We start from the raw sequence: 25,024 nt of genomic DNA, 5'->3' as shown, positions 1-25,024 counted from the left end.
ACTCAGCTGCTGACTGAAATGTTGGAGGTTTGAGTCCACCCAGAGGTGCCTTGGAAGACTGGCCTGGTGATCTGCTTCCAAAAAGTCAGTCATTGAAAATCCTATGGAGCACAGTTCTACTCTGACACACATGGGGTCATCATGAGTTGAAATTGATTTGGTGGCAACTTTTTTTTTTTTAAGTGCGACATAATGTTTTCCATGGTTTGTTGGGTTTTTAAGACGGGTATTATACTGGATCATTTAGACAGGGTCATTTTGATCACTCCGGGGCTTCCTTTGTATTTTCTGACCTCTTCAGCGCCCCTATGGACCTGACCTGGTGCTGTGGGTAGGGTTACTTCTTTAGCAAGAAGTGGCACCCCTCTTTATCATTTCTTATGGACTCAGGTTCTAATTCTTCTGCAACCTGAATGTGCAGGAAATATAATCCTGTGTTACTGATGCCTTAGTTTCCTCCCAAATATTTTGTTTTTGGGGAGATACATAACTATTTTGGTCATCTTTGGAAATACCCACAGATGAATATTTTCCATTTCTCTTTTTCTGTGCTTACTTTTTTTATCATAAAAATTAATTATATGTTTAATATTCACTTTGAATAGTTTCATAAAATAGGCATAGTAAAAAATTTCACTTTTGATTGCATGTTGAGAAAAGATGTTTAGTTGCTGATTCTAAAACTCTTCAAATCAGATTCTTTGCACCGTAAGAGAACACAAGTGTAATGAAATAACTTGCTAAAATAGTTGAAATTATAAAGAACTGTGCAAAATGTAATGCATATTTTAGTTTTTTACACAAAGGTTGCCTTGAATAACCAACGTAAGAATGCATGATTATGAAAAAAGGATGGGGATGAGGAATCAAAAAGATTTAATAAGCTCATTGATGGTTTGATTTTCTCCTTGTTTGTCTTAAATTAGTTCTCGAGTATTTCCCCAATCCAGAGTAATTATAAGTCCATCTTTGAGGCAAAGATTGTTTATTCCAGTTCTTTTATATTATTACAATGGGTGATATTAAAAAATGAATATGCTTCTGAGAGTGGATATGGGTCACATTTTTCCTGGCTATTTCAAAATTAACAAGGACATTTTATCAAATGACATTTTAATCAGTGTTTATTTGACTGAAATGAAACATTGTTACTTTAGGTTATTGATTTTTAATTCAGGTGTGCAGCCCTGTGTTCAAATACCTTGCTTCAGTATTTGGCACAGAAAAGCATCTGCTGAGGTTTAAAATGGAATCCCTGGGTGGCACAAGTGGTGAAGTGCTCAACTACCAGCCGAAAGGTTGGTGGTTCAAACCCACCCAGAGGCGCCTCAGAAGATAGGCCTGGCGATCTGCTTCTGAAAGGTCACAGCCTTGAAAACACTATGGAGTAGTTCTTACGTGCACACATGGGGTCGCCATGAGCTGTAATCAACTCAACAGCAACGAACAATAACAACAACAACAGGGCTTAAAATATTCCACGAAAGGATGCTAGTCAGATTAGTTTTGGGAGAAGCAAAGCCCTCCCTCCCCCCTTTCTCCCACCCTCTCTTTCTTCCTTCCTGTCTATCTTACCTCACTCAACAAATACTTACTGAAAGCTTAACGTTTGGTAGGACTCTGCCACAGATAAACTAGATATTATGGGGATAACTCTTTTAGCTACCGAGACTGTAGCCTGTAACATTGAATGCAATATAGTTTTTTACTTATGGGAAAACCCCAGATAACGAACTCGAACAGGGCTGACAAACTTTTTCTGTGAAGCGCCAGATGGTCTGTATCTGCAGGCCACATGGTCTCTGTCTCAGCTACTCAACTCTGCCATTGTACTGTGAAAGTATCATAGATAATGTATAAACACATGGATGTAGCTTTGTTCCAGTAAAACTTTATTTACAGATGCAGGCAGTGGGCTGGATTTGGCTCACAGGTCATAGTTTGCCAACCACTGGGCTAGAAGAACAAGATTTACCTCCCTGAAGAAGAGTGGCAGTGTTCCATACCATTTTTCAAGCCGTCAGAGTTTTCGTTTCTGTACTTGGAGGTACCTTTAAGAAGGAGTCAATGTGATTGGTGGCTTCAGTTATTTGAAGGGTATAAATAATAGTTTTTGAATCTCCAGAAGGCAGACCAACAATGAGAGGGTGATAATCAAAGGAAGGCTGATACTGGCTCAGGGCAAGGAAGAACTTTCTCGTCGTCTATTCATCTATTCTCGTTTTCTATTCATCTGCTTTGGATAGAAAATGACAGAACAGAGCTGGCTCCCTGTATGTTAGAGATTTTAAAGAAGGGGTTCATGCATTAGGAAGAGAAGCTGAAGTGCATGAAAGTTTCCCTTTAACTTTCTTCTTACTTCTCAGTTGGTTCTAATGTATCAGGCAATCTCTCTCCACTTTCCTATGAGTTATTTAAAAAACACTGTAGTATGGGGCAGGATTTCACATGTTTCTTTTCTTTTAAGCAATAGACTTCTTTTGTCCAAACAATTTTATGCAGGACTCAGATATATGAGACAAACAAGTGATATTTTATTATACATACTTTTAATGCTTTATGTTTACTTATTATATTATCATTATATGTTATATATATTATTATAGTATACAACTATCAGTGAGGACATTGAAGTGGTTTTGATAAACACAAAACTAAATTTAGACGTGTATGAGAACTGAACGCTCATCTTATAATTTATTTGGTTCTGCATTTTGTTCTTTTGGGGTGGCATTAAGGAACACTAGAATTTCAACAGAATCACAGTTGTAAGTGTTACAGATTTTAAAGTAGGTCACTGTACACTCTTGAATTAGGCTTCAATCAGAAGGCAGAACTTCATTCTGAGACTTATACCCAAAATAAAGCCACTCTGGCAGCATAAGTTAATGTGTGGGTGGTCTCTGGTGTGTTAAGATTTCATATACAGTACATTGGAGTATGTGTTTTTCTTTATTTCAATGTCTAAAATAATTAAAAATAAATTCATGTTTTATTAAAAAAACATTGTGGAACATCTGACTGCCTCTTTGGAGCCTCATCTGGAGTGTAGAATTTGAAGTTGGAATTAGATCTAGGTTGAAGTCTAAGCTCTGCTCTTACTAGCCATGTGACTTGGGAAAGTGAGTGGACTCCTGTAACAGTTTTTTCATCTGAAAGACAGTCCTAGTCCTACCCACATTGCTCTAACTGTAAGGACTGGTAGAGGTGACAAGTGTAAAACACCCAGCATATTGTCATTGTTATTGTTAGTTGCCATCGTGTAGGCTCCGACTCATGGTAACAGTGGCAGTTACGTTGATGAGGCAGGAGTCAGTCTACAAGATCGGATTGTGTCTTGTGCCAGTCTCTTTTGAGATATAAAAGAGAGACACGAGCAGAGAGGCATGGGAATCTCATACTACCAAGAAACAAAAGCCAAGAGAGTAGCACCTCATTTGGACCTAGGGTCCCTGTGCTGAGAAGCTCCTAGTCCAGGGGAAGGCTGATGACAAGGACCTTCCTCCAGAGCCAACAGAGAGAAAATCTCCTCCTGGAGCTGACACCCTGAATTTGGACTTCTAGCCTACTAGACTGTGAGGGAGTAAACTTGTATTTGTTAAAGCCATCCACTTGTGATATTTCTGTTAGATAGTGGCACTAGATAACTAAGACAGTGACCTTATATATAACAGAATGACGTATCTGGTCCTGTGTCAAATTACTGATTGTTGGTATGTTTGATCTGTTGTTGTGGCTATTGTGTCATCCATCTCATTGAAGGTTTCCCTTATTTTTGGTGACCCTCTACTTCATCAAACATAATGCCCTTCTCTAGATATTGGTCTTTCCTCATAATGTGTCCAAAGTGAGCAAGCTGAAGCCTTGTCATCCTCGCTTCTAAGGAGAATTATGATTTTATTTCTTCTAAGACTGATTTGTTTGTTCTTCTGGCAGTCCAGGGTATATTTAGTATTCTTTGCAAACACCACAGTTTGAATGCATCAGTTCTTCTGTCTTCCTTTTTCATTGTCCAGCTTTTGCATGCATATGAGGTGATTGCACATCATGAGGAAAGACCAATCCCTAGAAAAGGACATCACGTTTGATACAGTAGAGGGTCAGCAAAAATGAGGGAAACCTTCAGTGAGGTGGATGACACAATAGCCACAACAATGGACTCAAACATACCAATGATCATGAAGATGGCACAGGACTGGACAACATTTCGTTGTGATATATAAGGTCGCCATGATTTGGAGCCAGCTTGATGGCAACTAACAACAACAGGAGTTCCTGGGTGGTGTAAACTGTTAAAGCCCTCAGCAGCTAACTGAGAGATTAGAGGTTCAAGTCTACCTAGAGGCATCTCGGAAGAAAGATCTAGCAATGTACTTCTGAAAAATCAGCCATTGAAAACACTATGGAGCATAATTCTACCCTGACAAACATGGAGTTGCCATGAGTTGGAGTTGACTGGACAGCAACTGATATATTATTAGTCTCTTTTCATATCTGAGGACATTGAAGTTCAGGGCGACTAAGTAAATTTTCTAAGGTCACATTTTGGATGATTTGAACCCAGGTCTGTCTAACTTCAAAGCTCACACTTATCCTTTCTTTCCACTCTGTAGTCAGAGAAATGAGGAAAATTTAAGATTGTCTTGTTTATAAACAAATAGGAAGTTTTTTGACCCTTTATATGGGTGTTGGTCTGATTGTTGTATAATTAACACTTCTTTCTGGTGGTACGGTAATTTTGATAAGTTAATATGGAGGTATTGATTTTGTAAAAGGACTTGACCATTGAGATATTTTGAGGACTTTAAATATAGATTTGAAAGTGTAAGTATCATGCTCAAGGAAGAGGTCTAAAATGATGAGGTCAAGGAAAGAATCCCTAAATTATAATTTCTAAGGTTTTGGCAAATAGGCATTGCTGAAAAGTTGTGTTAATTTAGGGAATGGAGGATAAATCCGTATTTTTAAAATAAATTAAATATAATTTTCCTTATGATACTAAATAACGTTGCTCCTAAGTGTCTAGTAGACAATATGTGGCAAACTGGATGCTTAAAATAGCATTGAAGAGTAAAATATTTAATAGTAATGTTGAATAGTAAATTACTGAATGATAATTGAATAATAAAATTTTATATAATGTAGACTAAAATGTGCAGTTAAATGTAGGCATAAATTACCTATCTGGACAATATTATGGTAGTGGCTATAAGTGAATGTTTTTTTGCCTCAGGTATTGGGTCTGTTGAGGCAGAGGGCTAGGAGCTAAACCCTCTGGCTTTGAAACGTCTCTTCCTTTGGGGAATCTCAGAGTTACCATCCTGGTTTACAGAATTTGCAGTGAGAAGTCATAGGAGCTAGTCCTAGTGATGTAGATTAGGGCTATTAAGAAATGCCAGGAGAATAAAAAAAGGCCTAAAACAAGGGTGTCTCCATTATGCAGATGTTTAGGGGATTTTGTGTCCGTGGAACACAGTAGACACTCAATTAAAAAAATAAACACAGATCTAGAGCTTTCTGTGTTTCTTTCTGTAACTCATTTAATCCTTACAATTATCCTACGAAATAGGTGCCGCTGTTATCCCATTTTGTAAATGACAAATTAAGACCCAAAGAGGGTAAGTCACACAAATAGTAAGTTGTATGGCTAGGAGTTGATTCCAGGGTGTCTGGCACCCAAATCTATGCTCTTCATGACTCCCTAAACTGCATCTCAATAGACATTTGTGGAATATTGGATTGAGTGTGTGTGATGTCGTGAGGTCTCATAGGAGTACACTGTGTTTGCCTATGCCAGAGACCTGGGGAGCAAAGCTGTTGAAAGCTTTTCTAACATCTTCTTTATATTGCCTGTAATATTGTCAGAAGGAGCCCTGGTGGCACAATGGTTAAGCACTCAGCTGCTCACTGAAAGGTAGGTGGTTCGAACCCACCAGAGCTCTACAAGAGAAAAGACCTGGCAATCTGCGCCTGTAAAGATTACAGCCTAGGAAATCCTATGGGGTAGTTCTATTCTGTCTGATAGGGTTGCTGTGTGTCAAATTGACTCCATGGCACACAACAACAACAGAATTGCCACATCCACTCTCTAAAATAGCAGTAACCCAAATTTCACCTTCTCCTGCACATTCTATTCCCTTACCTTATTTTTCTTAGTAGCGCTTATCAACATCTACCTTGATTTACTTGTTTATTGTGTCTCCACCTCCAGAGTATAGGCTCCATGAGAGCAGCAGTTTTGTTCACTCCTTAATCCCTTGCACATAGGACACCGCCTGGCACAAAGTAGGTTCTCAATACAAATGCGTATTTGTTTAATTGATGAAGAAGATTAATGCTAAGTACATCAGTGGCTTCAACTTGGCCAACTAAAATCCTTGAGCCTTTTAAAAGAATCACCACTCCATCCCACACTTATCACACTGAGGTAATGACATCCTAGGGAGCATTGGTAGTCTGGGGAGCTATAATACCAAGGCTGATCTTTTCCGGTTGTCATGATGTGTGGTAAATTCTTTGGCTTAAAGTTAACGAGAAAGGCCTCCTACCACCTTAAAAAATTTGCTGTAGGCCTCCAAGAATGCTGTGGACTCTTAAAAAAAAAAAATTTGTTCCAGTTCTTACAAGTCAGAATTCGACAGATTTCTACCACACAGAGGGGTTGGTGCCTGTATTCCATTTTCTTTGCTCATGTACCCTTTTCCAGGTCCTTGGAGTAGAATTCTTGTGTTGGGGAAAAGTCTTCTATATGTAGATTGGCTAGAGCACCATAGAGTCTTGTCGAAAGTGTTATTTATGCTGGTAAGTGGAATTTTTATTGGCCTTTGGTAGTCAGTATATTTGCTGAATCATAAATGTGTATAGACAAACTCTCTTTGACATCATTTGCTTTTGTTTGTTCTTAATGACTTTGCTTCTGCCATATACTAGCTGGCATCTGTTTCCCCATCTCTAAATTGGACTTAATAATACTACAGTAAAGTGTAACAGTGGTGGCACAGTGGTTGAAGCACTTGGCTGTTAACTGAAAGGTGGGCGGTTCAAACTCATCAGCTGTTCTGCGGGAGAAAGATGTGGCAGTCTACTTCCATAAGATTTCAGCTTTGTAAACCCGATGAGACAGTTGTGCTCTGTCCTGTAGTGTTGCTATGAGTTGGAATCGACTCGATAGCACTGGGTTTTTTGGTTTGGAAAGTGTGACACATCACAGTCCCATTTAACTGACTTAAGGAACTATCCCTCTTGTTGAGAAGCCATTGTCTCATTTAATTCTCTCAACCACTGTATCAGTTAGTATTGGAATTGGTTGAAAAGTGGCTCTGACAAGATAGATGCTTATTTTTTTCTCAGATAAGTAAGTCTAGAAATCATTAGGGGCTCAACATACTTTAAACTCAGGTCCCAAATAGCTGCCAGAGCCCCTGCTGTCACTTGTGTGTTACAGGATGGAAGACTTTCAAGACTTTCTGCTTATATTTCATTGAACAGAACTTGGTCAATACCTAGCTACAAAGGAGGCTAGGGAATATAATCTTTTCACTCAGGAACAGACTTCTCTGCAGCTACACTAAGCCATTTTTGACATACTGGTATCTCTCTGGGTCTACTTCTCTTGCAGTTACTAGTAGGATAGTTTTCTCCTCTGTTTTATATGTCTTTTATGTATAGCTTTTATTTGTTTATTTTTATATGTACATATACTTTTGGCTTCCTCTTAAATTTAGGTTGCTGTGGTTTTTCATGGTCATGATGTTTGCTTTTTGCATTCTTTCAGTTTCACCTCACACTGCTGAGTGCTTCATCTGCAACTCAGATTTTAGAGAGAATATGGCTGGTCTAGTCTAGTTCTTCTTGCTAGGCCACACTGTGGTGGTTGGTCAGTTTAAGGATAGACTGACTGCTAGTTTAATCAGCTGTAGCCATCTTATATATGGGGCTTATTATCTAAAAGGGTGTGACTGACATACTTAGTCCCTGCCAAGTGGAAATTCCCTTAGCAGGGAGTTAGAGATACATCTTTTTTTTTTTTTTAATTTTATTTATTTTGTTTTTGTTGTCGAGAATATACACAGCAGCACACACACCAATTCAGCAGTTTCTACACGTATCATTTAGTGACACTGATTACGTGTTTTGAATTGTGTAATTGTTCTTACCTTCCTTTTCTGACTTGTTCATCCCCCATTAACAAATTCACTGCCCACTAAGGTTCCTGTCTAATCTTTCAAGTTGTTGTCAGTTTGGTCCCATATAGGTAGTTCTTAAAAGAGCATAATGTTCAATCAAGGCAGACTTTTTTAATAGCTAAGCTAAACTATTGTTTGGTTTTAAGAAGACTTCAGGGGATATATTTGGTTTTAGGTTTAAAGATTACTCAGGGGAAGAGTTTCAGGGATTTATTCAACCTTCAATGCTTCAGGAAGTCTGGAGTCCATTAGAATTTAAAATTCTGTTCTACATTTTCTCCCTTTTGATCAGGATTCTTCTGTAGAATCTTTGATCAAAATGTTCAGTGAAGGTAGCTGGCACCATCCGGTTCTTCTGGTCTCATGCAAAGGAGGTGGTTGTTCATGGAGTCAGTTAGCCACAGATTCCAGATCCTCCTTCTGTGCCTGACGTTCTTTCTTCTTCTCTTGCTCCAGGCAAATAGAGACCAATTGTTGTGCCTTGGATGACTGTTTGCAAGCTTTTAATACTCCAGACACTACACAACGAACTAGGATGTAGAACAGAACCACTAAACAAGTTATTAGGTCAATTAACTGGGATGTCCCATGAAAACATGACCCTAAACCTCCAAACCAAGAAACCAAATCCCATGAGAATTTTGGCTGTACATAAACAGCCTCAGCAGCTACTTTTTTTTTTCTGTCATTCTTCTAAATATATCTGTCACATAACTTTTGCCAGTTCAACGTTTTACAGGTATTCAGCTTATTAACAGCAATTACAGTTATCAGCTGTGCAACCCTACCTTTAATCCATCACTGTTAGCCCCCTCTTTCCCCATCCCTCCCAACCCAGTAACCACTAATAATCTTTGTTCTCTGTACATTTGCCTTTTCTTTTTATGTAAGTGAGGTCATACAATATTTATCCTTTTGTGATTGACTTATTTCACTCAGCATAATATCTTCCAGCTCCATCCATATTATAGCATATATCAAGACTTCATTTCTCCTACTGGTTAAGTAGTATCCGTTATATTTATGGAGATAAATCTTAAAATGAAGATGTTTTGTATATTAATGTTGCAGTGTAGTGAATTACTTAACATTGCCCTTCTAGCCATAGCCTTTGTAACTCTTACCAGATGACAGGGTGTGACTATACAAATGAGGTGCTTGTGGCCCACCAAGAGGATTGGATAGCGTGCTAATAATGTAAATAAGGTGCATGGCACCCTTGTAAGAGGGGCCATGCCAATAAGGTATATGGAACCCTAACGAGGGGATTGGTCTGTTTTGCCATCCCACTAGACTTAAAATAAGCCATTTCAGAGATGGGAAGAGGGTCTCACCACCACCAAGAAAGAAGAGCCAGGAGTGGAGTGTGTCCTTTGGACCCAGGATCCCTGTGCAGAGAAGTTCCTGAAACCAGGAGAACGAGAGAGAGACACAGACAGAGAGCGAGAGACAGAGAAAGCTGTAACACCAAAGATGGTGAGAAGCAGGGGCAGAGAAATGGTGGCAGCAGAGGGAGGAGACTGGCAGGAGATGGCACGGTGGGCTTCCTAGCCCATGGAGCGAGAAAGCTAAGTGCCTTCAGGCAGGAGTAGGGTGCCTCCGGGCATATGTTGGAGCTAAGTTTGTTGACCTACGGAGCTAGAGGTGAACACCTTCTCGCCAAGGCTTACTGGCAGAGTGGGAGTACCTCCAGGCACTTACTAGCAGAGCTAAAAGAGCTTTGTAACACTTGCATGAGCAGGGCAGATAGCTGAGGGGCCAGAGAGAGGCGTGCCTGAGGTCATGACTGAGAAGAGGCTGTCCTGATTGAAGAACTGTATCCTGAGCTTTCCTGAGCCTGAATTGTAACCTGTTACTTCCCTAATAAACCCCATAATCATATTCTCTGGGAGTTCTTTGTGGCCATTGCAACAAATTATAGAACTCAACAGAAAAGTAAAGAGTGCCATGGGAGGGATGGTTGGTGTCAGAACTGGTAAAAAGGTTGGAGGCATGTCTGACCTCTACCTCATAGGAATTAACCTTGGGTTGTTGATCTTGATTCTTCTTCCTTGTGAAGTTAGAGGAGGTCAGGTGCTTCTGCCACACCATTTTTACAAATATGAATGAATTTTAGTTAGTGTACTTATGCAGTCAATCAACTGGTGCCAATAACTGCTGTTAGATTGAGAAGTGATTATTTAAAAAGAATCGAGGGTGCTTAGGGCATATACCATCAGACGTCAAATACTTTCATATCCTGTGATGTTTCTTGCTTTTACTCAGGTTGTTACTTCTGTCTGGAATCTTTTTCTTTTCCTAACCTCCTTGCACTTGGCCAATACCTAATCTTTTAAGACTCACTTCAGCAGGTGCCCTTTCTAGCAAGTCTTTCCTGTCACTCCTGTATTGGGTTTAGTGCACCTACTCTGTCTTCCAGAAACCCTTTGTTCATACCTCTTGTTGCACCAGTCCCATTTATATTGCTGTTACCTGTCACAGGTTTGTTAAATTGCTGCTCTCTCCTTTTGAGCTAGAAGATCCTTGATACCAGCGTTTTTGATCATTTATCTTTGTGTACTTAGTATTTACCGAGCAGTGCCTGTCACATTAAATATGCTCAGCAAATTTTTTTTCTTTTACTTTTTTTGGATTGAATTTTTACTCCAGTAAAAAGTGAAGGAATAAATCCTTAAAGGTAAGTGATACTAATTTTTGTTTTTTTAAAATTTGGTCATTAGAAGGAGTTTCTTCTCTTCCCCCCAATACTTCTTAATTAGGGTTTTCAGAAAGAGAACTGTTGTTACCTTCATCATTTGGGCCCAGATCTGTTCTTGCTTGGATATTGTACTTGATTTTTAGTGATGTTTTACAGAAGATTGTTTGAAGTTTTGCTAGGATAAAATCTATAAATTCTCATATAATGATTTCCTTTGGTGATTCTTGCTAGATGACGTTTTAGATCTCTGCAGTTATTTCTGCTAGATGGCCTTGTGATTGACTTTCACAAAGAAGTTACGGGATAGTTTTTTTTTTTTTACAGGTGAGGGCAAGGATTCTTTTTTGGATTACTGATTGAACTATTATGTATTTCATCCACAGACAGTTGTAGATTTCTTGGGAAGTACATATCTTCTTGGGATGATGGTAGCACTGTTAGAGCTGAAAACCTTTAGAAAACGTTGAGAGGCCAATTTTGTCAGCTTTGCTTTAGATACAGGTGTTTCTTTTCATGTTGATTATCATTCTCCTCTTTTGTAGCGTGCAGAAGCTATAAAATAGATGTTGAGGAGCAAAACCCTTCACATTTTAGAAACAAAAATTTATTTTATTTTGTAATGAGTGTTTTTTTTTTTTTCCCCTCATATGAGGAAAATAACCTTTCAAGTATATTGTAGGAGTTGTTAAATAATTCACTGTTAATGTTTTCAGTGCCAACACTAACAGAAGGAGATCCCAGTTCTGAAGTAGGTGGCATTCCAAGAGTTTATTTCAAGTGTGGGAGAGTAACAAAAACATGACAGACATGACCTTTACTCGGTGAGGATTCTACCCACTCAGCACTTTGGAGACCTCATGCACCTCGGAGCATATTAGAAGGGTCTTCTCTCTCCACAATCCCCCAAACCTTGCATCTTTGCCTTCAGCCCCTTTGTTATTTAACCTTGTTTGGAAATAGATGATCCAGGCTAGAGCTTTGTTTGAAAGTGTTTTATTAGTTTTAGCATATTACTGCCAGTATTCTCAAGAGCTGGACTGGATATATTAACCTGTTTATTTTTATCACAAACAAAATGATAGAGGAGAAATAAGGAAACATGACCATCATCTTGCTTTTTTGAGGGTGAGGGGTTGTAAAGGGCATCAGAATTGGGCTGTCAGTTATGTTAAGTATATTTAAAAAGAGCTGTCTTAGAGGAAGAAAATTGTTGTTTTTTCATCCACTGATATAACTGAAATTTGTACTTCGACATTAATTTTTTTTTTTAATGTATCACAAACAGCATTTATTTTCTGCCATCTTGTTGAAGATTTTTTTTTCTCTTTCATTTTCATGCCTACCTTTGAAATTTCTTAGGGAAAACAACAATAAACTGTAAGTAATCACATTAACTTTAAATTGAGTGTTCTTTTTCTTGTTTTCTGGTTTACACTTTTTTTTCTGTAGTCCCAGTTTAATAGATTTTAAACAATCTGTGACTTGCTTTTGACACATCTCTTTTTTGTGCTTTTGTCAGATGAGATAGCAAAGAAGATGTGATTATTTCAAAAATTATTGTTTTTTTCAATAATATTCTTTAGTTCTTTCTAAAGCAAGTGTAGATGTAGATTTGTGAATGCCTATTTGGAGGCTACTGGGTCAGTTTATCTAAGATAGAGATCCATTTTTTAATTGGGAATAATCAATTATTCATCCTTTATTCCAGGCAGTGAATTTTATCTCTTGGGTTTACAGCTAAAATAAAATAGGTTTTGCAAATAGACCATCTATATAGAAGAAAGAATATAAACTAATCATTTTAAATTTATTACCAGTTCCCATACTATGACCAAATGAAATTTGATAATGTGTTAAAAAATCTCTTTATGTCTGACTCCCACTAATTATAATGAAGAGGTTATTCATGGGTGCCTTAGTATTAGAATGGATTTGGAGTTTGGGCAACAGATGTGCTAGTTGGTCTGAAGAAGGATGTTCAAGGATAAAGCAGTATTTTTACAGCTTAGAGAGAGAATGAAGTAAAAAGGCTAGTCAGAAAAAAATTACACAGAGTAAGTTGAGGGGTTTCAGAGTAACAGTTTTGACAATCCCAGTAACAGTACTTGTACATTTGGGTATGTGAGAAGGAAGAAGGGTAGAAAGTAAGTTTTTGGTAACTCAGGGATAAATATTTCTTCCTCCTTAAATGATAAAACCAAAAAACGAACCTGTTGCAGTCAAGTTGATTCCAACTCATAGCAACCCTATAGCACAGAGTAGAACCATAGGGTTCCCAAGGAGTAGCTTGGTGGATTCAAACTGCCAACCTTTTGGTTAGTAGTCTGAGCTCTTACATGATAATGCTCTTTAAAAGAGTTACTCTCTAATGACAGATGCTAGAGCCCTTTCTTTTAGGGAATGTCTACTTGTTTCCTTATTTAACTTTACATTTATTTACATTTTGTTTCAATAAGATTTTATAATTTTCCCCATGTCATGCATATTTTTTATTGTTGTAAAAATATGTATAACCCAACATTTGCCAGTTTAATGTTTTCACATGTACAATTTAGTGACATCAATTACATTAAGCATGTGCAACCATCACCAATATCCATTGCCAAGGGAACACCTACTTTTTAAAATCAATATTGCTCTGTACCAATTAGAATTAGGTTAGGCTGAGAGAGACACACAGCAGTCTTAAACAAGTCAGAAGTTTGTTTCTATTTCATGTGCAAAGTCTGGTGGAGGGTAGCCTGGCAGCTCCACTGTCATTCGTGTCTCTAGACTCACTCATCTTTGTGCTCTACTCCATGAGGCTACCATTGTCAAGGCACCCTCACAATCCAAGATTGTGACCAATGGACGGAGATTAAGTCTCAATTACAGACGAGAAAAGGAAGGAGGGAAAAGTAGAAGTGCAAAACGGGGTCCTTCTTAGAGTTAATTCCCTTTGAGCATCCTTCACGTACATCTCATTACCCAGAATTTAGTCACATGACAACACCTAGCTCCAAGGAAGGCTGGGAAATGGAGTCTTTTGCTCCACGAGGCATAAAATAAGACAGTAATTTTCCACTTAGGGAAAATAATCTTTCCAGCTTACTGAGGTGGTTGTTAAGTAATTCACTATTATGTTACAAAGGTACAAATTGAGGTGATTTTCCACAGTGGAAGGTAAGGCACAGTCTCAGTCTTAATCTCTGAGGAGGCCAGTGGTGTTGCTCTGGGGTGTTTTCAATGGCGTATTTCATTCAAAATAAAGAAGCCCAATACAGCCACAATAATAATAATACCTTGATAGTAGAAATGGTCCCCGATATTAAAACATCAATCATTTGTTTTGAACAGTAGCACCAGTGAATGTTTGGAAGTCTTGAAAGTTTAGGTTAAGTTTAAGAACTTCAACCAATAAATTATCTTTTGAGTTTGATTTTCCAGTGCTGTAATTATTATTTTGAAAGTTCATGCATATAGCCATTGGCTTCTGGATCTTTTTCTTACCATTTTCCTTTAGTCATATAGAATTCAGTTTGTTATGGGTATTGACTGAAGAGGCACGAGCCTCTTGCACAATTAGTCTGATAGGCTTCTTGGCCTTAAAGGAGTGCATCTTTGAAAGCCTGTTGGCTACCACGGGAATCGGAAGATTCCGTATCTTTGCTTCCTTGGCATGATGGATAAAGCTTTGATTGCTGAGGTTTATGGCATTATAACCTTTACAGAGAAGCTTTTACTTGACAACAATAAACCATAATAACAACGTTAGACTGTGTAAAGTTAGGGTTATTTTGACTATGTACTAATTTAATGTGCTAAAAATATTCCTCCATTTAAAGAAAAGAAAATAAATCAACACTCATGTTTGGTAAACATGGTTTTGTGAGTGGGCATGAATTTTAGGAATCTGAATTTCATTGAGAGTGAGAAGTTGTGAATCTCAACTGAGTATTGCCATTGATATTCTGAGACCAAGTACTGCAGTCTTTAAATTCAACCCATTCAGAATTTCAGCATGTAACTATGAGATTTCCCCTTTTACAAAGGTTACTTGTCTGTCTGTTATAGGATTATAGACGTTTATGGTATGGTAAGAATTGAATGGAAAAAGAAAAAAAAATCTTTGTAAAATTACTTATAGCAGTCAAAGTTATCATTAAAAATTGGATGTTAGAGCAAGAGTTAAAAGAAAATGAAATTAAACCATCACGATAAATCACATTCCTTAAATGATGCTGTTGAATTGGAGGATGAAGTATCTGCTTTATATTCCCATGGTAAAGCCATATGCCCCATGCTTTATTATCCCCGTCTTACTTGGACAAGCCTAGAAAAAGCAGATAGAAGGAATAAACTCAAGCACTTGCTCATAAAGCTGATGTTGGAATGCAGCAGATTTCCTTCAAAGAAGAAAGCAAGAGCAAGGGGAAAGAATCCAGTTCTTTGGTACAAACATTTAGTTGTAATCTCTTATTCTTATTTTAATTTTGTAGAGAATGTCTGAATGTATCCAGATCTCATTTGCTGTTTGTAGAATTGGCATTTACACGGTAAGAAATGTATATTTTTGCAGTACCAAATGTCATGAAAAAGTAAATGAAAGAACCAAATGTTGGAGAACATGTGGAGTGATGGAATTGTCCTACACCGCTAATGGGAGTGTAAATTTGTACGGACACTTTGGAAGATAATAAAAGTTGAGCACAAGTATATCCTATAATGAGTAATTCCATTCTTTGGTATATACCGTAGAGAAATTCTCATGTAATTACAAGAAGATATGTCAGAGAATGTTATTAGCAATAGTATTTATAAAAGCAAAATATTAGAAATAATGTGAATATTTATCAGTAGTAGAATGGATTAATAAATTGTGATATTTTAATTGATTTTATAGATTACCATAAAAATATGAACTAAAAATATATATAATGAGCTACAGTTATACAGTGCAACAATACAGCATGGATGCATCTCAGAAAACAATGTTGAGTGAAAGAAACAAGTCATAGGAAAATATAAGCAGTATGATTTCATTTCTACAAAGTTCAAAACAGCGAAACCAAGCAATGTATTGTTTTAATGTTATATATATTGGTAGATAAGCTATAAAGAAAAGAAGAAATTCAGGTTGTGTTACCTCCAGGGCAGTGGTTCTCACCAGGGTGTGATTTTGCCCTCCAGAAGATATGTGGCACAATGTTGAAAGACGTTTTTGGTAGTCACAACTGAGAGGTGTGTGTGTTTGTGTCTGTGTGTGTGTATGTGTGTGCACGTGTTGTGTATGTGTGTGTGCTACTGGAATCTAGTGGGTAGAGGCCAGAGGTATTGCTAAACATCCTACAGTGCACTGGTTAAGCACTTCAAAATTATCTGACCTAAAATATCAGTAGTGCTAAGGTTGGAAAACCCTGCTTTAGGGCAGTGGAGGGAAGGAAACAGGGTTTTAAATGTTACAGTGATGTTCTAGTCCTTAACTTTAACATTTGGGCACATGGGTGTTTGCTTTATAATTATTCTTTAATCTTTGTATTTGCCTTATACACCCTTTTGTATGTATGATGTATTTCACAACACAGCAAAAAAGGAAATATGTTAAAGCGTTTGAGGATTTTTTTTTTCCACAGGAGTGTGTCATTTGACTCAAATGTCTTGTACTTACCCAATTCTTTATTCAGGAATATGGGGTTGTATCTATGTAGATGTCCATTAAAGAACTTTTCCAGTCTTAAGATTCAATGACAGAATGTCCTGGCTTTTTCCTTTTGAAGGTCTAGAGAGGGGCATCTGAGACTCTGGACCGGAAATACAGTGATGTTTATTTTTGTTTTCTCATCTACCTTGCAGAGAAGAATATGTGTAAGTGGGTACAACAAGTTTAAGGAAATCATTTAAAGTGAATGATATAAGAATTCTGAGTAAATGATATGACTACAGATTATAAATCTCTTGAGGGCAACAAGCTTATTTTGTGTTTGTCCTGCACAATATCTTGTACAATATCTGGCACATGGTAAGTGCTCAATAGCTGTATGCTTCATAATATTAAATTAAGTGAGTACAGTTTCCAGTTTTGCCCTAGTTTGAATTCAGGAAGACACAGAGATTCAAAAAAAATTTTTCTATCTTTTGTGTTAGCTTCTTGTCTCAGATAAGTTTCTTCCTATGCATTTTATGTATTCATTCAGATTCTGGATTTTGTATATATTTGTAATCTCAAAACAAAATTGGGTGATATTTGTCCCCAATTACAAACTCAAACCACTTGCCATTGAGTCAGTTCAGACTCATGGCAGAGTAGAACTGTGGTCCATAGGGTTTTCAGTGGCTGATTTTTCAGTAGTAGCTCACCAGGCCTTTCTTCCGAGGTTCCTCTGGATGAACTTGAACTGCTCAGTTAGCAGCTGAGCACATTAACTGTTTGTAATACCCAGGGATTCCATCCCCATTTAGATAAATAGGTTACTTGGAAGCTAAATGTATGTTTTGTTATTTATATTAAGTTACATTTTATGTTTTCTCCAGTCTTCCAAGAAGCAGATGCCAAGTTAGAATTAGACATAAAACAAAAAAAACAAAAACAAAGAAAAATCCATTGCCATTTAGTCTATTCCAACTCATAGTGACCTGATAAGACAGAGTAGAGCTGCTCCATAGGGTTTCCAAGGCTGTAATATTTACAGAAGCAAACTGCCACTTTCATCCTTGGAGCAGCTGGTGGGTTTGAACTGCTGACCTTCCGGTTAACAGCCAGGTACTTAACTGCTGTGCAACCAAGGCTCCCTGAAATTTGACATACAAGAGGTTAATGAGGTAAATACCTGTGAAGAATAGAAAGAAAGTGAACAAGAGAAGGTGGAGAGAGCTTTCAGATGACATACCGATCTGACACTTATGAAAGGAGAGCCTAAGGAAGGAGGATCGGGTAGATAGCGCCTGAGACCGCATTGCAGTTCTAAGAAAGTCTTAGCTAGGCTGATGGGGACTGCCTGTTAGAGGAGTTCCACGTTGGGCAGGGAAGGCCAGACTCCAGTACTTGTGCACGCTCAGTCACTGGCTGGAAGCAGCCCAGTTGAAGCATGGCCTCAGCCTGGATGCCATGGTGATTCTGAAGTTGTGGCACTGGGGGCTGCTTCTCTAGAAGGGTGATTGAGCCCCATACCTCCATGGCCACTGCAGTGAGTCAACACAATAGAACCTGAGAATACTGCCATACAATAATGTCAGGAATTGTGTTTATTCATCTTTGAATACCTAGCACCGGCCTGGGCCTGGGACCTTGGAAGTGTTCAGTCTCTTATTATTTAATAGTGAAGGTCTGGCTGTGGACTCATTCTAAGGTAGATAAAAATTTTCTCTAAAAGGGGAAGAAAAAAAGATCTTGTGAATTGTAAATAAAGGACATTAGCAAACCAGAACAACTCTTGTTACCTGCTGTTGAAAATAAATGCTTAAGTTCTAAGTAAAACAAAAAGTAGAGGAGGAAATTAAAAAAGATTATAAGTGAGTTTATAGGATGAGACAAACAATGTCAGGTGGTTATCTTGAGTTTTCTTTCTATATGCTTTCAACATAATTATCAAATACCAGCTGATTAAGGAGACAAAAGCCATAGTTTTTGTATATTAGGAATCCGTAATCTAAAATGAGCAAGACCAAAATGGAGTATATTCAGGACAAATACACTGAGAACACTCAAGGAATAAGAGTAAATGTGTTGTTATTTTGCAGGTAAATGTATGCTAATCCATAAGCATTAAGAAGTTTAATAAAGATCATTATTCAGGGACAACAAAGGATGTCCTATGCAGGCCCTCCAAGGTTTGGAGTAGGCAGACCTTTCTTTAGACATTAAAAGACAATGATGCTTATTTAGAGGTCCTTGGGTTGCACAAACGGTTAAGCACTTGACTACTGACTGAAAGATTGGAGGTTTGAACCTACCCAGAGGCACCTTGGAAGAAAGGCCTGACAATTTGCTTCTGAAAGGTCACAGCCTTGAAAAACCCTAAGGAGCAGTTCTACTCTGCACCCATGGAGTCTCCATGAGTTGGAGTTGACTTGACAGCAACTGGTTGGTTTTTAACAGAGGAAAATAATTCCTACTTCAGATTTCTAGATAGGAAACTTTAAGATACAGGTAGAAAAACTTACATATCTTCAGTGGTGGAGTTATAAGTAGACCCCACTGCTACTAAAACCTAGAACAAGTTGAAGCAGAGTGAAGCAGAAAGAAACAGTCTTTAGAACCAAGCATTTGCTCTGAGGAGGTAAGTCTCTTGTACTTCCTGTGCAGCATAGCCCAGGAGACAGTGTGTAATCTCTAGAATGTAATATCGTGATGTATTACAAGGAAGTAATATAGTTTTTGACACAAAAGGAGCCCCGTTCCGTGGATCTAGACTGTTTTGGGTATTGAACAACATTCAGTCAGTTCTGGTTGGGAGGAAGGAGGGGAGGGAAGTTGAAGCCAAGAGTTTTCATTACAACTGTGGTTCTATAATTTTATGAAACACTGGCAATGAAAACAGGCCATGCTTAAGAATGTGATCTTGAATTGAACCTCTGCAGTCAGGTATGGATTAACTCTGGGCCGAAGAGGCTCAGAGGGCATTGCTAAGGACTTCGCTTTTGGAACATCAGGATAAATGCTCTCAAAGGGACCTACATTTGTACCCAAACTTCTCTCAGATAGGAACTGCAACCATCATAGAGACAGAAGCACAGTGGTGGTGGATAGAAGCAGAAAGAGGGTTGGGATGGTAATTAAGCATATAGAGACCTTTCTGTTGGATTGTGAACCCCACTGACCAAAACTGGAAGTTGGGAGGCCCAGATGAACGAAGCTAGGGTCAGTTAATCTTGCATGTCTCCAGGAACTGTATTTTTAAAGTTCACAGAAGCCACAGTGATTGTTTACCTCTTTATACTCAATGGCTGCATGAACTAAAATTTAACCAAGTGATGAATGAGATTTGACTAAACAATACCGGTAAAATACTAAGTATAGTCACAGATTTGGTTAGTAATAAGAGCTTAAAGAACTCTTTAAATTCTTCTTTTGCCTTTGCAGTAATTATTAAATGATATCTTATTTGCAGAGAAAAAAATCATCCTTCAAAGCAGTAACAGAGTTTGTAAAGATGGCATCCAGTTTTGTTCTGTGATAAAGATTCACTCAATAGTAGGTAGTGACATCCATTTATCTAGCCATAAAATTTGCTTGTATCTGCCACACTTTTCCTATACAACTCTGTGATCTTTTTTGGGGGGAAACTGGGAAGAGCTACTTTTGTTATTACAATAAAATGGCAAAACAATTGTGCATTATTATTAACAATACTACTAATAATAGTGTATATCATTAAAACTGCTAATTTCAGTCTAGGTGTTTAAGTCTGGACAAGTCTTACCCTAAGCCTCAGTCAGATTCTTGCAGTGCATAGAGCTACATGTAAGGACATTGTGTTAGTTTTCTGTTGTTGCTGTAACAAATTGCCACAAACATAGTGGCTTTAAACAACACAAATTTATTCTTGCAGTTCTGGAGTCAGAAGTCTAAAATTCTTCTCAGTAGGCTAAAATCAAGGTGTTGGCAGAGCCGTGTTCCTTCTGGAGGCTCTAGGGGAGAATCTGAAGGTAGCCTTTTTGGACTTGTAGAGGCTGCCTGCATTCCTTGGCTTGTGCCTCCCTTTCACTAATGACATCACTCCAACCTCAGCTTCTATTGTCATATCTCCTTCTCTTTGACTCTGACCCTCCTGCTTCCTCTTATATGAATGCTTGTAATTACATTGAGCCCATCTCGATGATCCTTAACTTAATCACATTTATGTGAAGTCCCTTTTGTGGTGAAAGGTAACATAGTCTCAGGTTCCAGGGCTTAGAACATGTACATCTTTGGGGGTGAGGGGTGGGGAGCGTGTTTCTGCTTCCACAGGCACCCAAGAATAAAATATAGAGGACTCAGTATAATTTGTCATCATTCCTAGGGGGGAAAAATCAATGTAGGCAAGTCCTAATGCTGGGTTTAGAATGTCATATTCATACATAACACCAAGGTTAAAAATTTGTCTGATAGACTAGAAGTCCTGCAAGTAGGCTTTGCAGAGTGGCTCTAGCAACAAATTAAAGAGCAGGTTTGATGTGACCAGTGTGGAGAGGAGTGGGGTTGACTGTTTCTTATTATGTTCCTTGAAGACTCTGGTGTAAACATTCATTGTAAACTGTGTGAGATGCTGAGATGTTTGCAGTCATGATAAAGAAATGAAAAGCTCCGAGACAAAGTGAGGCACACCTTAGTCAAAGATGTTCAGCATAATTGTAGACTTTAGTGGAGTGGAAGTGAATTAATATAGATGTTGATTTGGCTGTTTTAATGAAGACCTAATTAACAGGGGCTTAAACAGAAGTCACTGGGTGGTGCAAATGGTTAACCTGCCCAGTAAAATGTTAGTAGTTCAAGTCCAAGTCGGAAGAAAGGCCTGACAATCTACTTCTGAAAGTAGATTTCAACTATTGGAAACCCTATGGAGCATAGTTCTACTCTGACATACATGGGGTCGCTTAGTTGGAGTCAACTGTACAGCAACTGTTTTCTTTTTTAAAACAGGTTTCTTGCGTATAAAAATCCAAGCTGTTAGTTGAGTCTAGCCTTTTGCTTCATGAGGACACCCAGAGACTCAGGCTCCTTCTGCCTTGTTCTTCCACTGCCTAGGTTATCCTGCTCCTGGACAGGTAGACGCTGGCTCACTCCCCACTCCCTCCATCTTTGTTTCATCCTGTGGGAAAGAGGAAATGGAGGTCAAGCAATTCCCTTTTACCAGCATGACCTGGAAGCTGCAAACATCAGTTCCCCTTACATTTCAGTTGTCAGAACTTAGTCACACAACTATATCTCATCACAAAGGAGGATTGGAAATGTGGACTCAAGTAAAGAGCTAAGACTCTGGGAGTTTTGTTACTAAAGGGGAGAAGAGAATAGATATTGGGGAACAGTTAGCTGTCCAGTTTTTCCAATTTTGATCAAACGGGTTCAAAATCCAACAGGAAGGTCTCTATATGCTTCAGTTACCTTCCCAGCCCTCATCCTGCTTCTAGCCACCACCAGCTAGTGGTCTGCCATTGTGCTTCAGCCATCGTTAGGGAACCTCACAAAACCTAGAGGAAAGGTTTTGTGTAAAATAGAGCCAGTGTTGTCGGTAGCCATTGTCAGTGCACTCACTGAATGAGCGCAGAGTGTGGGAGCAAGGTAAGTTTTGTGTCTTATGACAAGCCCACAAGACTGTCCAGCTTCTGGTTGGGTTGATAATTGAGACTTTATGGGCCAAGGTTGAATCTATTGCTTTATTTATTAACATCAACATAGTATTATATGTGTTTTTGCCCACAGACGCATGCATTCATGTGTTTAGATTAGCTCTTCACAGTTTTATTTTTGGGGGATGTGAGGGAGGGTATCCTTTATAACCTCAGAAATTAGAATTTATAATTGTTTTCTTTCTTACCTTTAATAAACAAAGAGATGTTCTCCGGTAGAGTAAAAATACCTGGCTAACATCACTAACTTTCCTAGCAGGGGAATTTAAAGTTTTAGGTTTAATAAATAAACCTGTTCAGAGCCACAAATATCCGTCCTAATGTCGGTTTATACAGTAAATGTGTGAGTTTGAAGGTACTGCAGAACTTTTCTATCATCTCTGGAAACTGGAGCCCAGAAAAGAGCAAGATAAAATCTGTTTGGTTTAGGTGTTTTATTCTGGGGAATGCAGAATGTATCCTTTTCTGGCAAGATGAAGACTTTTCTTCTGCCGACCTTTGTGACTCCAGCACAACTCCTCTAGCGTGACCACTCCTGTTTAGTCTGTTCCAGACCAAACCCGCTCTCTTTCCACCCCCAAACCTACAGTTGCCACCTGCTTGTTTTCTGGCACCACAATCCATCCAGGAGCTGGATTCAAGCCTGATCTCTCCTCGACCTCACTGTCCTGTCAGTCCCCAGGTGCTGACCTCTCCTGTCCTGGACACCCCTCACCTCTACTGCCATCCCCTGGATTTGGGCACCACATTTCATGCCCACACCACCGCTATAGCCTCTTCCTAGCTGGTCTTCCCTTTCCAGTCCATTTCTCTATACTGCAGCCAGCATAATCTTTGAAATGCAAACCTGATTATGCTTACAACTTCTCAATAGCTCCCCATTGCTCTTAAGATAAAGCCCAGAATCCTTAACATATGCCCTGCATGAGCTGGCTCCTGTTACCATTTAGCCTTCTCTCTCTACCCCCACTTCCACCTCCAGCATTACGTATATACTCCAGACGTAAAACCCATTGCCGCTGAGTTGATTCCGACTCCTCATTGTATCTCATCGGGGGCACAGGATGCCAGTTTGTCCCAGCATTGGTGATTGCTTTTTTTTTCTAAGTTCATAATTAACCTAAAATAACAGAGGCTGATATTTTCTGGTTTTACCCAAAATTCGTAGAATTTTCCCTATTTAGAGCCTATAATGTCCCTTATATGCTGATTACACAATTTATATTTTTCCATTGTATTTTTGTCACATGTTTTAAGGTGAGTTAAGGAACTATTTAAGCTTAGAAGGGTTTGCTGAATTTTTGGATTGTTTTCAGACTAGTAATATTTTGATCTAGATGGAACCTTGGAAGAGACTTTGTTCTCATTTGGATTACGGTGTTAATAGAAAAATACCGTCTATCCTGAGAAGTTCTTTTGGTTAGGCTGCTGTGCTGTTAAGGTGGAGTTAAAAGTTCCATTTTCATGTGGTCCAGCCAGCGTTGTTCTGTATTACCGACAGACAACCCCCACTCTGTTAGTTACCTTCACTTTTAAGGGTAAATGGTATGAAATAGTGGCCTTAACTGCAAGTATATTACCACTGTGGAGAAAAAATTCTGATTATGTATTCTGTATTAACTAAACTTCATATATGAAAGAACACTTCTCATCTTCTAGCTGTAAATACACTAATTTTTTTTTTTTAAGGCAAAACAAAAGATAGGAAGTGGGAAATTGACTACAATGGAATCATGTACAAACGGCCTTTGTGAAGTTTCTTTTGGTAATTATAGATTGTAGCTGTGTGGTTGGGTGGAGAGGTGCTTTTCTGGATAAGAAACATTTAGCGTCATTTAACTTGGAAACTTAAAATACTTTTAATTTTCCAACCTAAATGTTACAGTGGGCCTTAAATTTTCATTAAGAGTATATGTAGTTGATGAAAATTTCTGTCCTTGGAAATGTGCATTTTTATGTTACCTGTTTTCATGGATGGTTGACTTTGTTTTCTTGATAAATGTTTAATGTTTGGTCCACAGGGCTAATACTTTTCTCTTGATAAAACCAGTAACCAGTTGCCTTCTAGTTGATTCTAACTCATGGAGAACCTATGTGTGTCAGAGTAGAACTGTACTCCGTAGGTTTTTTCAATGGCTGATATTTTGGAAGTAGATCACCAGGCTTTTCTTTCAGGGCACATCTAGGTAGACTCAAACCTCCAACCTTTTGGTTAGCAGCTGAGTGTGTTAACCATTTGTACCACCTAGGGACTCCTTTCTCTTGATAGGGAGAGTAATTTGTTTTTGTCAGTGATTAAGCACTATTCTAGAATGTAGTTACGATGCAGGATGCAGTGCACTCACATCTATAGCTTGAGAACAAAATTGTTTTAGATTTTAAGCACCGCCAATTGATTTACCTTCTATATATAACTGACCCCGGTGATAATTTAATCTTTGCTTTGTATTATGCAAAGTGAATCTGAATGAAAGGCTTTCTGCTTATCGAGCACTGTGGAGAATCAGCCTGTGTCCTCTGTAGTTCGGGCTCTGGCATTCGGTGGGTGTTCAATAACTATTTGTTGACTAAGTGGGTATACAAATCTTTGGGGTGGGGAGAAGAGAGTTCCTTGCCCAGGCTACAGGAGGCACAGACAATTCTGGCTGTAGCAGCAAAGAACAGACATGACAGTTTGTGTGCTCCTGCTTGGAAGATCCACGAGGGTAGGGGGTTTCGCTTGTGCTGTTCACTGGGGTGTCTGCAATGCCTAGATAGGTACCTGGCACACTTGAGGTATTCAGTAAATATTTGTGGACTGAATCCATGGACAGAACTGTAATAAGTGTATTGTAAC

At 38.5% G+C, this 25,024-nt stretch overlaps 1 protein-coding gene across 3 annotated transcripts in view; it reads left to right on the top strand.

The window, feature by feature from the left end:
- The window catches only part of ARL15 (ADP ribosylation factor like GTPase 15), a 540,185-nt gene that overhangs the window by 18,524 nt on the left and 496,637 nt on the right, over positions 1-25,024 (top strand). For 2 of the 3 annotated variants that reach the window (XM_023734973.1, XM_023734972.1), the window contains exon 2: positions 15,363-15,419. The exons of the other annotated variant lie outside the window; for it this stretch is intronic. In XM_023734973.1, coding sequence (XP_023590741.1) covers positions 15,363-15,419 — 57 coding nt within the window. The remainder of the gene's footprint in view (positions 1-15,362; positions 15,420-25,024) is intronic. 3 annotated transcript variants of the gene reach the window in all.

The sequence above is a fragment of the Trichechus manatus genome, unplaced genomic scaffold (assembly GCF_000243295.1).
Source record: "Trichechus manatus latirostris isolate Lorelei unplaced genomic scaffold, TriManLat1.0 scaffold00074, whole genome shotgun sequence".
In the NCBI taxonomy this organism is placed as follows: Eukaryota; Metazoa; Chordata; class Mammalia; order Sirenia; family Trichechidae; genus Trichechus; species Trichechus manatus.
The sequence above is the reverse complement of the archived record's forward strand: the minus strand, read 5'-3'. Positions and strand labels throughout refer to the sequence as shown.